Raw genomic sequence first — 14704 nt, forward strand, 5'->3', positions numbered from 1 at the left:
CAGTACAAATACCATTTAGGAATGAGAGGAAGCAAAGAGGCTTTTCTTCTTCCCTAATTTATTCCTTTATAAGTACGTATGTATTTTTGTCTGTATATTTATATATAAAGAAACAGCAGAGGACAAATCAGCCCCCAGATCCATACAAATGACAGCTCTTTGGCATCGCAGTAGATGGAACACGTCCACCAAACTGAAACTAATTATCCCAGAGATGAATACCTAATTCCACTCCTTTATCCTATCTTTCCCCCCCGGGGCCTTTCCCTCCTCCCCACCCACCTCCCTCCAGTCGGGCGCAGGGTGACGGCGCAGGGTGACGCTGCACCTGCCTGGGTGTACCTGTCCCAGGCACCTGTACCAACAGCCAATCCTGGCTGCACCAAACCTGCGCACCGCGCCGCATAACCGGCCCCGCGGAGCGGCGATGCCTGTGCACGGCAGGTGCTAGCGGGGAGCAGTCCTCACAACTCACTGCCTGCGGAGCCTGGGGCGCGGGGAATATGTCCAATGAACTGGAGTAAGTAGAGTTTCTCCTCTGTTTACCTGCTCCCGTCGCAAGGCTGGGTGCTTTTCTGAGCTGCTCCGAGCGCTGCGGCTCCGAGTGCATCAGAGCCCGGCTGTTTGCAGGTGAAAGCACTTGTTCCTTCTGCTCCCCCTGACCCTGCTGCTGCTCTCAGGAGGAGCCACTTCTCAGTGTCTAAAGAGGTTGGATTTTTTTTTTTTTTTTTACATTTTTTGATCATGATTTTAAAAATCATGATCCTGATTATTTTTTTTTTTCTCCCAGACTAAGTCTTGACACACGGAGTTTCTGCCTGGAGGCGAGTCTGTGCTGCCTCTAGCCAGCAACATCCAACGCAAGCTACAGAGCTACAGGAATTCGGGGGGGGGGGGGGTATTTTGGTTTTGGTTTTTTTTTTTCCTTTTTCCCCCCTTTTTTCTTTTTTTTCCCTTCCCCTTAGGAAACACCTTCCAAAGTATTTACCAATTTCTGGGTTTTTTGGGGGATGAGGGTTGTTGTGTGGTGGTGTTCTTTGTTCTTGTGGTTTGGTTTTAGTGTTACGGGTTTTTTGGTTTAAGTAAATGGATCACATTATGATCCTATCGAATAATTATAATTGATTTCTTCTTTTTTTTTTTTTTTAACAAGAAAAAGCACCCAGCAGTTGTTGATCCTCTAGAACTCTTGCTTCTAAACTTGGGACCTCCACAATATTTTGGACTTTGGCCACTGCTGGGATGCGTTCCCACAGCACATCATGCCTCACCCCTCTGGGGTAAACACAGACAAATGTCATAGTGCTGTGACATGATTGGGGGCACCTGGGGAATATTGACCAGTGGTCGGGAATGCTGCTGTCAGTCCCCTCTTAAAAAGCTCAATAGGTGTATAAATAACCCTGGTGGAATACTTGTGTGTAATAGAATTTACCAGGAGATCCCTGTCCATGTCCAAACATCTGTGTACAGATGCGGTGCTTCAGAAGGTGCGTTTTGGAAGCAAACACGTGCCAGAGGTGCTGTGACAGCTGCTCTCTTAATAATTAACAACCCTGAGGAGGTGCAGCACCAGTTATTGCTGCAGTTATTGGGATCGATCTGCTGGGATCCACTCAGACTCATTGAGTGAGATTTTTGCTTTCTGGACTTTTTGGGTAATTTATAGCTGATGCTTTTTAAATGTATAAGTCGGGCCGTGTGCTTTGCTTCAGATGTTTCAGTGTGTGTGTCCGCAGTGCTGCAGCGTTAGATTGATGTATTGCTAATTACGGGCTGGGGCATTGTGTTACCTGATGAATTACATGGTTGCTTGACTCCTCTCTCGCTAACGGGCTGTTAACCCCTGTGCCTTTTGCATGGGAAAGGGGGAGTTGATGGGAGCAGCATCCATCCCTTTTGTGATTCAGGGCTCAGCCCCTGCCCTGTCCTGGGGACACATCTGGGGAGGTGTCACATCTGGTTGGGGGCCTGTATTTGGTCACCCCGGAGGCAAAGGGCTCTTGGCAGCCTTTTCCTCTGGATGGAACCTGAGGACAGGCTTGCAGAGCTCTGGAAATGTCACCACAGCTGGAAATGTCACAGTAGCTCCCCATCCCTCTCCGGGGAGCGCACGGCAGTGGGTGCAGGATCTCAGGGCTGCTGGGGCCTCGGCTGGGGCCACCCCTGGGGTTCTTGAGTACACCATGAGCCTTGAGCCCCAGGAAACAATGGGGAGCAGCGATAGGAGATAAGGAAGCCAGGAACTTGGTAGTACCAGTTATAGCTGAAACATCCAGTCAACTTTGGGTTACTGTGAGGGGAAAAGGTGTCACAGAGGACGGGACACCTTGTGAGGAGCTGCTAAAGCCCCACACTGAGCAGTGGGGCTGCTGCAGTGGCTGTTAATCATCCAGGCCAGAGTCATCCAGGGTGTAGCTTTGTAGACAACAGAGGAGGGAAAAGGCTCTTAGGGGATCTGATAAGGGCAGTGGTGCTCTCTCTGTGTCTGGCGCATCTGTTGTTCTTTATACAACCCCCAGGACAAGCTGAGCGCTGGGAGGATGGATCTGTGCAGTGACCATGGGCCTGGTTCTAAGGACGCTGTGATATCCCCATGGACTGATGCTGCCACCCAGAATGTTGGGGACAACAACCCCATCTCTCCCTTTGCCACTTTAATTTCACAAAAAGGACTGGGAAGAGACTAGCGTGGCATGAGAGAAGGAGGTGTTTTGCCTATTATAAAATATTCTAACTGATAATTTCCATAGTCTTCTAAATTGAACTTATGTCTAACTCTGCAGTGCGTAGGCTTGAAAGAGTTAACCAGGAGTTACTCCCAGTTGTGGTTTTGTGGTCGAAACCATGATCGCCAGAAGCAAATTTTTGTCATGCATAAGGTGTGTTATTAAAACTTGAGTTATGCTCCTGGTGAATGAAAAGTTAAAGCCCTTTTATAAAATCCTGGCAGTGAAGCACATGGGGGATCACCACGCTGCAGCAAGTGGCTTTCAGGGGAGACGGGGCTTAAGTTATGTAAAGAGAAAGAGAGATTTTGTAAATTAAAGAAACAACAATCACATAACTGCTGTGCAGTTCACAACAAAGGAGTAAGAGCCCTCTGAATAAACTCCAGACTCAAAGCAGAGGTAAATCAACATTTACATAGTATCGCTGCTTTGATGCTTTGGATCACATTTTCAGCTGATTGGTACATGGGGACGGTTCTAGAGAAATTTGTGAATAGACAGTTACACTGAGGAGGATCTACTCCTGCTTTGTTCTGCCAGCGTTTAAGTCGCTGATCTGTTCAAGTATTCATCCGCAAATGCACTTGCGCTTGCGCTGCACCTGCAGCGCCTCAGTTCAGCTGATTGGCAGTGAGACAGCTCCTGATCCGCACCTTGGATCCTGGAACAGGGAGAGCTTGAGGAGGGAAAAGGCAACGGCTGAAGAACACATTCATCAGTGGCACGGGCTGTGTGGCACATGGTTATATTCGGGCTGGGGCTCTGTTGCTCACACCCAAGTTGCAAAGGCTTGAACGTGGTGGCTTTTTGTTACTCCTTTAGGTGTAGGTTGTTCTGGCTGGTAGATGTGGCTGTGGCTGTGGTATGGGTGAGGGTATTTCTGATCCAGAACCAGTCCTTGGCCCCAGAGACTGTTCACAACAACCAGTGTTTAGAGGAGAAGAGCTGGCGTCGCTTCCCGAGGGAGTTGGATCCCAGGTGGCAGCTGCCTCCTGTGTCATGTTTTTGTTTCTGCTCATCGTTCTGTCTCTGCCTCTGCTGTCTGAGATGTAACGTGTGCTCTCCAGACACCCCTGGTTGGATGGGGTTGTACCTGGAATGGGCTGAATTGTGTTTGTTTGGCAAAAACAGTGCTTGAAACGCATTATGGCAGTTTTTTATTAAATAGCAAACAAAAGGGGAACCTTGGGGAACACGTGTTCACAGGGTACCCAGAACACAGCAGAGTCTGCAGAGAACCACAGGATAGTTTGGGTTGGAAGGAACGTTAAAGATCATCAAGTTCCACCCCCCTGCCATGGGCAGGATCATTAGAGGGAGATTAGGAGAGTCGTCAGCCAGGTGTGTTGTAGGAGATGCGGGCACCTGAGGTCTGACCAGCCTGCACAGTCCCCACCGGCTGGGAAGCACGGGAAAGCCGGAGGGGAGAGCCCCTCACCAGGCCTGCGGTGGCGCTGGAGGAGGTGCCTGCTAGGGCAGGGAGCGAGCTGCATCACATGAGGCTCCTGTTGGGTGTCCTGCCCCGGCACACGCTTCCTGTGGCCTCTTGGGCAACTCATGGGAGGATTCACCTCGCCTGCTGCAGCCGGGTCAAACACGGGTGCCAGGGCTGGCCAGTGACTGAACTTGCAGGCAATGGGAAGGGATCAGCACATCCCAGCCTCAGATGGGAGCACCAGACCATCCTCCTGGCTCTCAGAGCAGGTAGGAAGCCTGAGACTCAGCTCCCATGAGGTTAATCCTAATCTCTGCTCTTGCTGCTTCCTTAAGCGCGTGCTGAGATTCACACAGGAATATGTCACGTCCTTTATTTGTTACTGCAGGATCCTCCGATAGGATGTGGTGAGGGAACTACAGGAACTTGGGTATAACTGGGCTCTGTTCTCAGTCAGGCCTCTGGGCCCTGCTACAGTACAAATAACCCATAAGAACTGATTACTAGATTAAAGCCAGATTACCTGAAGAAAAAACAAAACAAAACAACTTTGTTGCAGAAGATCACATATCCCTTTATTGTTGGGTAGCTGGGTTTTTAAATCCAAGTCTTGTAAAACTGTGATTTTTTTTTTTTAATTATTATTATTATATTTTATTTAAAAGCCACAGTGAATACATGAGAATTAAAAAATAAAATAGCCAAGTAGGGTTTTGGATGTGGAAGGAGGGGGGAAATCCATAGGCACTGAAACAGAAAAAGCTGACTGAAAGCACTGAAACTGTTGGAGCTCTGAAGCTCTTCACACCTTCCTTAGAGTGTCTGGAGGACTGGGAGCTCCAGTGCAGCCTGTGTTGGTGGGGATGAAGGTTTGTGTCCATGCATACACACATACACAGGTGTCCTTGTCTGTCTACAATGAAACTAAGAGAGAGAAGCTCAGACTGGTGTTGCAGAAGTGCCGCTTGGCTGGGGGCACTGCCCAGGGCCTGGGTTTCGTGTCCTCCTGTTGGAGACAGGTCACCCTGAAGCTCAGGACACTCCGAGCTGCAGCGCCTGACATCACACGCTGCTGCTGTTCCAAACCAGCAGTAATTCCTGAGCAGCAGGCCAGCTCCGTGCTGTCATTTGTTTTGTTAGGCAGGGAGGGCACTAACGCAGGGATCCTGTGTGAAACGGGGCCGTGTGGGTGGCTGCCTCAGGACGATGTTATCGGGAATGACACGGTGCCGACTGGTGTTTCCCGAACATCACTCAGCACCGAGTCGGCTCATGGAGCCCCTCAGGGGACAGAGGCAGGAACCAGCCAGCGCTGGCTTGGGGGTTTGCAGCAGAGGTTCGGGTGTGGTTCTATTCTCTCATCTTCACTGAGCAGCTTTGGAGAAGCCATTTTAGTGCCAACCCCATGCCTTGGTTTCTCCTCCTGTGGTAATAAATAGCTTCAGAAGCTGGGAGTTCAGCTGGTGTGAAAATGGGAGAATGCTGAGTTCGGCCCGTGGTGTGCATGTCTCATGTGTGTGCCATACGAGCCACATGCTTCCAGGAGAAGGGGCTTGAGCACTGTCTTTGTTCGTGAAACGGAGCTGAGGGATGGTGAGGAAAAGTCCTGCTGTGGTGCTGAGTTAACAAACTGCGCTACGCCGAGGCGATGGCGATGCGGAAGTGCCCCTGAAGAAATCCAGCAACAGAGGCCACGTTGTGATCCAGCTGCCAGAGAAAACACTGCAGCCCTGTAGGCAGTGCAGGTTCCTGAGATTAGTGGTCTCCCAGGCCCGGGATGCCTGGGGATCGACACTGTGTTGTACTTGGCATCCAGGCCATGTTCCCTGTCATTAGCCTGTGTGTTTGTTATGGTTCTTTGTGGTTTTTTTCCTGGTTCTGTCTCTCTGAGTTGTGCCTGACTGTGGCAGTACACTTATTGATGGCTGTCCTGTCATATTGTCCTCAGATGGGCTTATTTGTTAAACTTGTAAAGATAGGGTAAAATCAGAATTATGCTGAGAAGTTGGGGTTAGTAGAGGCCACTCTGTGGGACACTGCTCTGCCTCAGCAAGGGCCCTGGTTTACAGGCTAAAGGCTCCACCCCAAAAGCAATCATGGTGGATGCTGCTCTTCAGCTGCCTTGCTCTCTGAGTTCAGTGTTGAGCCTTCCTCATATCACTGGTGAGAGCTCTTGGAGAAGGTCAGGGAGGTGAGCGCAGTGCACAAAGCCAGGGCTGATGCAGCCCCGTGTGAGCTCCTGGGGTGGCTCCAAGGTCCTGGGCTGGGGTCTCTGCTCTGTGGCTTCAAATTCCCGCTGCTGTTGCCATGAATTCCCTGCTCCTTTGACACTGGGCTGTTTCTCTCAAGCCATCAGCATCAGGCATGGCTGATGTTTTGATTGCAGCCTTAATCAGTTGTAGGGGAGAGAACAAACAGCAACACAAAGCTTCGAGGCTGGCCAAACCACCCACTGAAACCCAGCCCAAGGAACACCACGTGCCTCCTACTTGGCCAGTCTCCCCACCGAGACCCTTTGGGCATATTCTCCTGTTTCAGCGTAGCCCTGAGTGTTTGCTCATAACCAGGAGGCCCGTCTTGTAGCAGATAAATAGGGGAAACAGAGATTGGGTGGGATGGAGTGGGGAAGGGGCTGGTATCACCTAGTGTCAGATTCTAAACTGTTTGGAAACAAACAGGCTGCTCCCTTCCCAAAACCAGGCAGTGTTGTGCCTGAGGCCCCGAAGCTGCAGAGGTGAGTCCCTGCTCATGTCCATGTTTCACTTCACCCGTCCTTGCTCTGCACCAGGGTGACAGCCTGCAAAAGGGATGTTTGCTTTGCCAGACAGAGCACACAGTTTGCAGTGGACCAACATGGCATAGCCCCATGGAAGGGGCATCGCAGGGAGCAATGGATAGTGTGGATCTGGACTTGGATGTCTTGCTGGAGTAGCCTAAAACGTTGCTGTCCTAATCTTCCAGTCCCTCCTTTCTGCTGGAGTTTGCTGCTTCCTAACACGAGCACCACAGGGCAACATGTGCCCACACCTTACCTCTTTCAAGTTCAGGGCATGGCGTATGACTTCAGGACAGTGCCCTTCTGCAGTGTGCCAGGTTGTGGGCAGGGCAGGTTTCCCATTGTGCCATCTCTGCTGCAGGGACAGTTTCTAGCAGAGGCGTGGGACAGCAACGAGGTGGTGATGTCTGCAAGCAGCACAGCAGAGCTATCCAGCAAAGCCAGAAGCCACACTTGAAGATGAAATGCAGACGCCTGGGACACTTCTCAAATTCGTATTCTTCATGAACTGGACACAGCTACAAGTGGTTGAGATCTCAATGACCCCCAACCTCCCTCTGCCTCTGGAGCGCAGGCAGGTGATAAAAGGCTGGAACATCGGTCACTTGTGCCTACGGTGCCTACAGTGGTGTGCCTACAAGGTGATGAAGGAAGGAGGCAAGTGGAGCCACACAACAGGGAGTGCTCTGGCTGAGGGCTTGGGTGAGGGAGACCAAAGCTCCAAAGCATTTTTCCTTGTAATATATGGGCTTTTTTAAGCTCCTGAGCACTTTGTTGCTACATCTTTCCACGGTGTGTTTATCTATGTTGATTACGAGTGATAGGAGCTGAGTCTCACCCCGAGAGTGAGCTCTGTTGCTGCCTATTCTTCCTAGAGCAGATCGGATTGAGGATGGGTGAGGATTCCTGCCCGGACAGGACTGAACAACCCATCGCCAAGTCGACAGCAGTGAAATGTGAGTCACGCCGAGTGCTCGCCTCGGAGACAGCAGCAGCACTGAAGGGGAGGGAGGGCTGTGTGAGAAACACCATAGACAACGAAACTCCAACAGCACCTGGTGCATCTCCCGCACGGGGTGAAACCGGTGGTAGCACATCACTCCAACGTGCAAGGGAGAGCAGGAGCAAACCCAGTGTCTCTGTTACACCAGCGCGTGGTGGAGCTTGTGGCGCCAGAACTGCAGTGTGGGAGCAGCTCTCTCTGTACCAGCCTGAGCTCTGGTGCCCATCGGGAATCTGGTGCCTCTGGCCATTAGCTGAGCTGCTCCCCGCTCCTCTCCTGTGCAGCTCAGGGATGCTGTGTGGAAGCAACATACCCTTCAGTAAAAAGGCGACATGACAGCAGAGGCCGCCCTTGAAGGCCTCATCTGCACTGCTCTGGGAGAGACTGTGATCCATTATAGGGCTGCCACTCTGCCCAGCCAAGGATAGCTCTTGAGTCTGACCCAGGAGCATCCCTAAGCTATCCATGTGCATTCCCTCTTGGAGACGTGGCAGCAAGAGATCGGTGCCTGTGCAGGAGCGAAGCTGTCTTGGGCTGCCAGGGAGGAAGGACCAGCATCCTCTACCTCACCCCAGGTCCACCTCCACACCTACCCAGCTTCCAGACTGGGAGCACCCGCTGAGCACTTGGCTCTTCACCCTGGCAACGCGGGCAGCTCACACCAAAAGGGGCTGGTGGTATCTGTCGTGGTGAGCAATAACAGGGAGTTTCAGAGATGCCAGATTCCTTTCAAGAGGAATTATTGTTCTCCAAATGAGTCACTTAAAAGTGTAGCCCAGGACTTACTACAAACACATGGAGAGTAGCTTAATGGAAACAACATATTCCGTATAAAAGTGCTATTAAAATGTAGCATCTATCATTCATCATCTGAAGTCCTGCAGATTTTCTTTGCTTTTCCATAAAAACAATTCAGCAGTTGAAAATGTTCTGCTCTCGGCAACTTTGGGGAGTTAATGAAATCTTATCAGAATTGTTTAAAACTACTTCTGCTCATAACACACAGTCTGTCCACCCTGGACATTTCTATTCTGATGAAAAAGTCGTTTTTATCCACAGAGTTGTTCTTTATGGTGAATAATATGAGCTGTTGTTTTGGCACCAAATACACATGGTTGGAGGATGGGGCAGGAGCATGGCCCCTGATTCATCCTCCTCTCTGAGCAGTGAACCTGCAGCACGGAGCACCCAGGGAATGCGCTTCTGTGCTTCTGTGCTGGCTGCCAGTAGGATTTGCTGGAGGAGAAGGAAAGATGACCAATGTTCGGGTAATTAAGTGTCTTAGTTTATTAACATAAGATGGAGAGACCTGGAGAAAGTGCCAGCAGAGAGGACAGGCAGGGCATTATTTTGGTATGTTGCTTCTCAGCTCATGTAGTCCCATGGGCCTCACCTTTGTCAGGAATTTTTGAGTGGAAGGGAGGGTGTTGTGATCTGCCTATCTACTTCCCTCTAAGTAAAATCATATACAAATGATTGAAACCAAAATTAGATTGGAACTAAATATAAAAGCTACAGCAAAGAAAAATGATGGGGTTTGGTTTCTGAGTAGGTCAAGTTCTCCAGACACTGAGTGATCATTTATATCTGTGGCCTGCACTGGTCTTTAGCTCCAAATTTAAGGAAAAATCTTGGAGTTTCCTGATCAGGTTGCGTTCCGGTTACTGACCAACGTCCCTCCTTGATGGTGCATGACCCAGCGGGCTGGTAGTGTGCTCCTGCTGAGGAAAGAGCTCTTGCAGATGATGTTGTGGTGTTTTGTGTCCCTGGGGCCAGAGGAGGGAAGCAGAGGAACATCTGCCCTTCTGCATGGCCCCACCAGGACACTCTAGTCTTATTTTGTACATGGCTACAGGCAAAGAATTGGTGATTGACTCTGGGAGTTAAGGACCATGAAAGCATCCCTTCTCCATTCCAGCAGTGCCTTTAGGAAGTCCTTCATGTGTCCAGCTGGAAATTGCTGTGGAAAATTAGTGTCCTTCATTCCTCTGTCTGGCTCAGTTTTAGATCTGTGCGTCTGATGAAGAATGACACCATGAACTTCCAGAAATTCCCCTACACCAATGAAGATGAAGCCTGGAAAACTTACCTGGAGAACCCCTTGACTGCAGCCACCAAAGCTATGATGAGGGTGAATGGGGATGATGACAGCGTGGCTGCTCTGAGCTTCCTCTATGACTACTACATGGTACGTTCCCATGGGGCTAGGTGTCCTGGGGGGGGAGTTTGCCCAGAGGGGAAGTGTGAAGGTAAATACATGCTCAGCCACCTTAAGGGGGGGCCCATCTACTGAGCCTTCTGTGTTGTTTTTGCAGTGATCCTCCTTACACCCCCACACAGAGAGGACCACTGTTATCCCCAGTGCACAGATGGTAAACTGAGGCACAAAACACCATTATACTGCAGAGGGAACCCAGAGCAGGGTAGAAAGCTGAACCTGGGTGTCGTGAGTCAAGCTGGGTTTATTTACCCAGCAGGTTTCATACAAGAAGCAGCAGTGCTCTGAGAGCCGTGGGGCTGGGCTGGCTCCGTGCCTTGCAGACCCTCACATCTGTGTTTTTCCAGTGCTACTGTAGGAGGGAGCTTCAAGAAATGTGGATATGATTTAGCCCTAATTGAAATCAATAGGACTGATGTTCCCATTCACTTGGGTGCTTTTGAAAGTCCCTCCCACAACAAGATGATGTGTCCTGCCTAAGGTTGCCTTGGGAGTCCACAGCAGCAGCCCAGCAGGAGCACCCAGGTCTCCTGCGTCTTCCTCCAGTGTTCATTATTCACCCAGTGTTTTACCTCTGAGACGTCACTTGCTACACAGACAAGGCTGATTTTGCCATTAATAAAATCTAACAATAAACAAACTCTTTGTTCTGCCTTGTTCTAGGTCCCAAAAGAGAAGAGGATTCTTCCATCTGGTATGATGGGACGCAATGAACTAGGAAAGAGGTGAGCTTCGCTTTCTGCTTTCTATAGCTGTCTAATTCTCCTGCAGCTGCTTGCATGCATGATGGGTCTCTTAGCTTGCATAAAATAGACATCAAAGCATGGTGTTATTACCAACAACAGTGGAGGTTATTAACCCTGAGACATATATTAAAATTCTTTAGGCCAGATCCCAAGCAGGTATAAATTGAGCTACACCCATTTGCACAACTGAGGATCTGTGTAGCTGTGTTAGAGGAGCTGATTTGCAGCAGCTGAGGAATTTGTCTTTATTTCCTGCTTTGTGACAGTTGGAAAGGGGATGATGATTAAACACTGGCAGCAAGAAGGGAATGACCAAGTCTTCTCCCATTCCCTGGGTTGACAAGGGTTTCTGTTCCGCTTGCTTCCAATCTCCCAGGATTCTCTTCCAGTGACTCCCATTTGTCCTTTGAGGTTTCCAGATAATTAACCACTATATTAATGGCTCATTTGCTGCTGTGAGTTAGTTCCCCTTCCTGATGCTGCATACTTTGGCAACCTTTTCTGGTTGTCTGTTTTCAACTACTTGACAGAATAAGCCTCTTGAGTGATAATTCATTCCTTCTTCATAAGTAAGCTAAGTCAAGCTGATTTCTCCTCTCTGAAAGGCCACTGCAGTCTGGACAGTGGTGGGGGTTTTGTTAACTGTGGAAATTTCAGCATATACCTGAAGGTGAAGCTGTCGAAGCAGTAGGTGGGAGCTGCTCCGTCAGTTTTCCTTCCCTTGGGGGTGGCTCACGCTGCCAGGAGGTGTGCGGGTGGCTAATGGGGGGGGCGGTTTGTTTTCTGAGCATGGTAACTGGGGCAGTAAACCACCTTTCCCAGCTGAGCTGGGACTGCAGAGTCAGCAGGGTCACAGAGTCAGAAGGGACTGGTTCCTGGGATGCTGCACAAAGGGATGGTTTCCGTGTGCGAGAGGAGTGTGGTTTTGTACATGACTTTATTGACTTTATCACTCAGCAGCTCCTGTACTTGGTCTTTTCTGCTCTGAAGTCTGGGCTAGACACCTCACTTCAGTACTGCAGCCCTGTCAGTTTTTCACTGATCTCATGTTCTCTGGGAGTTTTGCTTCCTAAACTTCTGGAGTTTGTGAATTGAGGCCTAAAAAGACAAAAATAGAAAGACCACATAGCAGTTATCTTTCTTATCATCCCTGCTGCTCTGAATGTTTAATAGCCTAAATAAAGAAATAATGGATGTAGGCCCTGGATCTGCAGCCTCAAACCGCATCTAAACCGTGTTCTCTGATTCCCTGTGATCATCCCTTATCTGCTGAGAACCTCTGGCTCTTGCTGATTGCACTGAGAGGTGTGCGGGTGGGTGGAGATCACCCATGGGCCTGTCAGATCTCCCATCTCCAGCAGATGTACACAACTGACTCAAGGTCACCTGGCAGCAGACTATGCAGTTTGCTTCCCAGCAGCACATCAAGGCACTTGCATTCTTGCTGTGACAACTTGCTGGGGTTGTCCATGCTCTGCCCTGGTCTGAGATAGGACCCTTTCTCCACCAGGCACTGCCACGGAATGGAGTATGACCCAGAGATCGCATCCTTTGATGGCTCAGCCCATCTAATGAAGCTCTTGTCTGAAAATGTTTCCATGACCCAAGAATATTGTGAGCCACAGAAGAAGAATGGCCCAAGTCTTGAAGGCGTCCCTACTCCTCACAAGCCAGCCATGATTCCACCAGGCACTAGCAAGCTGGATGTCACCCCAGACAACTACTTGGTCCCTCCAGGGGATGTATACGACAACAGCTCACTGAACTCCCTCTTCGAGACCATCCCCATAACCCCAGCACAGCAGAGGTGGCAGCCAGACAGCACTTTCAAAGAGGATCCCCAGGAGGTCAGAGCTGGTAGTGGGTTGCATGCTGGCAGCACAACCCGAATGGGTGCTGCCTCTAGTTTGGGGTTTGCTCGTGCTGGAGCCAGTGGGAGCTTTGCTTTTGCATTAGAAGCTTGATGCTGTTCCCAATGAATTGCTGGGGGTTTTACATTGATTTTGGAAGTAGGGTAATGAAATGAGGGTCGTTTTTTTATCTGTGGTCTCTGTTGTAATGTCCAGGAGAAGGTGAACAGACAAAGCAATGAAAGATTCTACTTTTGACTGTTTTGTTTTCTCTTGTCTACAGTCGTTACTCTTCAGTGATATCCTCAAACCCCAGCCAGAGCACCCCTTCCCCGAGAGCTACGCTACGGACGGTGTTAAAAGGTAATTGCCAATCCCTGGTCTGTGAGCTTCCAGTGCACTTGGCTGTGTCCCTTTCCTGGGGAAAGACTCCATCCCTTTCCTTGCCCTAGTGCCAGTCTTGACAGTGACCATTGTGAATGTACAGATCTCATGCTTTGCAGAGACAAGTTGTGTCACTGGGTCTCTTAGGAGCAAGCTGCTGTTCCATGACTTCTTAGACACAGAGCAGTGATGGATTTTAGTGTTTGTCATATGAAACGGGGATTAGGGTTTGTAATCTTTTGCTGGAAGGGAGTCAAACTCAACTTTAAATTCAAGTTACTAGATGCAGTTGTGCCAGTTCATGTTTTTAGCTTGGGAGGTAAAAACAGGTTCAGCTGTGCTCTGTTGGGCAAACTGGTGTAAATCCAGTGCTGGCTGTGGTCACATCTCATCAGCACCCTGGCCTGCGTGAAGGCAGACGTGGCACTGAGCTCTTCCGTGTGTGGGTTGGCTGTGCACTGCAGCCCCTTCCAGGGAGCTCTGCTTGGTTCCTGTGCTACAGCTACATCCAGGGGACTGCACCCCCTTTCCACAACTTATTTGGAATGGGGTAAAACACAGAGGAAATGAGGATGACAGTTGATGAGGGCGATAAGCAGCTTCCTCCTAATCTAAGGTTTAAGTTCTCACTTTGGGTTCAGCACTGCTAATCAACTTTGATTTTGGAAGATGCCACTGCCCCTCATTCCTAAAACGTGAGACTTTTTTTTCTCCTTTCCACCCCTCTCTCAGGCAGAGCTTTCCTGCTCTAGATACCACACCAAACCTCTGAGCAGGTAACATTGTTCCACCTCCCACTTTGTATTTGCCTCCTGAGTCAGCTGACAGTGTGACTCAGCTGTCAGACGTGGGGATTTTCACACAGACAGCAGCTCGAGAGCCTCTGTTTGCTGTTTACTTGTGCACTGAGGTTCTCTGGCTCTTCTGGCTCTAGATAAGAGGAGCTGCCAAGCCATCTTCAGAGATGGCATCACAGGGGAGGTGGAGCAGGAAAGAGAGATGGGTTGGTGACTAAACAGGGTGAGATGATCTTCAGCTCCAGAGGACTTGAAGGGTCCCTGTGAAGGCGTTTGTGCAGGTGGTGGCTTGAACAGATTCCTCACAGAAGAAAATAGCTTGAGCTACATCCTCATGATTTGAATGCTCGTAGGTGCTGATGAATGCCCAAGAGCAGAGCTTCTTGAAAATCAGGCTCTTCCTTTAAATTTGCTTGTCAACAGTGTCACCTCCCTCTGTGTGATACTACAGGTGTTTTCTGTAGCCACTAAAGCTGCTGCCCACCAGGCTGAGAGTTCAACAAACTGGGCCTTGAAGTCCATTTTTAAGGACCCGGATAAACAATTGTCCTGCAGGTCCTCCTGTTTCTACAGGACCTATTAGGACACAGTCTTCCTAGGTCAGCCATTTATGGGTGGGAATTTGGAGACAGGAATCTGAGTTTAGGATGTTGTAAAAGTCTCATCACAGGTACCTATTTTTGGTTGGTTTGGTTTAGGATTTTGATTGTGTAAGGGTTCTGTAGCCATCCACAGAACAATACTGGTTACAGTAATGCACAGG

General features: G+C 49.6%; 1 protein-coding gene across 2 annotated transcripts in view; it reads left to right on the plus strand.

The window, feature by feature from the left end:
* Positions 1–14704, plus strand: part of GRHL3 (grainyhead like transcription factor 3) — an 89277-nt gene that overhangs the window by 62405 nt on the left and 12168 nt on the right. The window contains exons 1-5 of one of the 2 annotated variants that reach the window (XM_030504687.1): positions 1596–1658; positions 9948–10134; positions 10828–10889; positions 12421–12757; positions 13044–13123. In XM_030504687.1, the coding sequence (XP_030360547.1) occupies positions 9967–10134; positions 10828–10889; positions 12421–12757; positions 13044–13123 (647 nt within the window). In that variant the 5' untranslated portion in view covers positions 1596–1658; positions 9948–9966. Of the gene's footprint in view, positions 1–1595; positions 1659–9947; positions 10135–10827; positions 10890–12420; positions 12758–13043; positions 13124–14704 lie in introns of those variants that run through there. The other variant, XM_030504686.1, reaches the window with a different exon arrangement.

Source organism: Strigops habroptila, chromosome 12 (genome assembly GCF_004027225.2).
Source record: "Strigops habroptila isolate Jane chromosome 12, bStrHab1.2.pri, whole genome shotgun sequence".
Lineage (NCBI taxonomy): Eukaryota > Metazoa > Chordata > Aves > Psittaciformes > Psittacidae > Strigops > Strigops habroptila.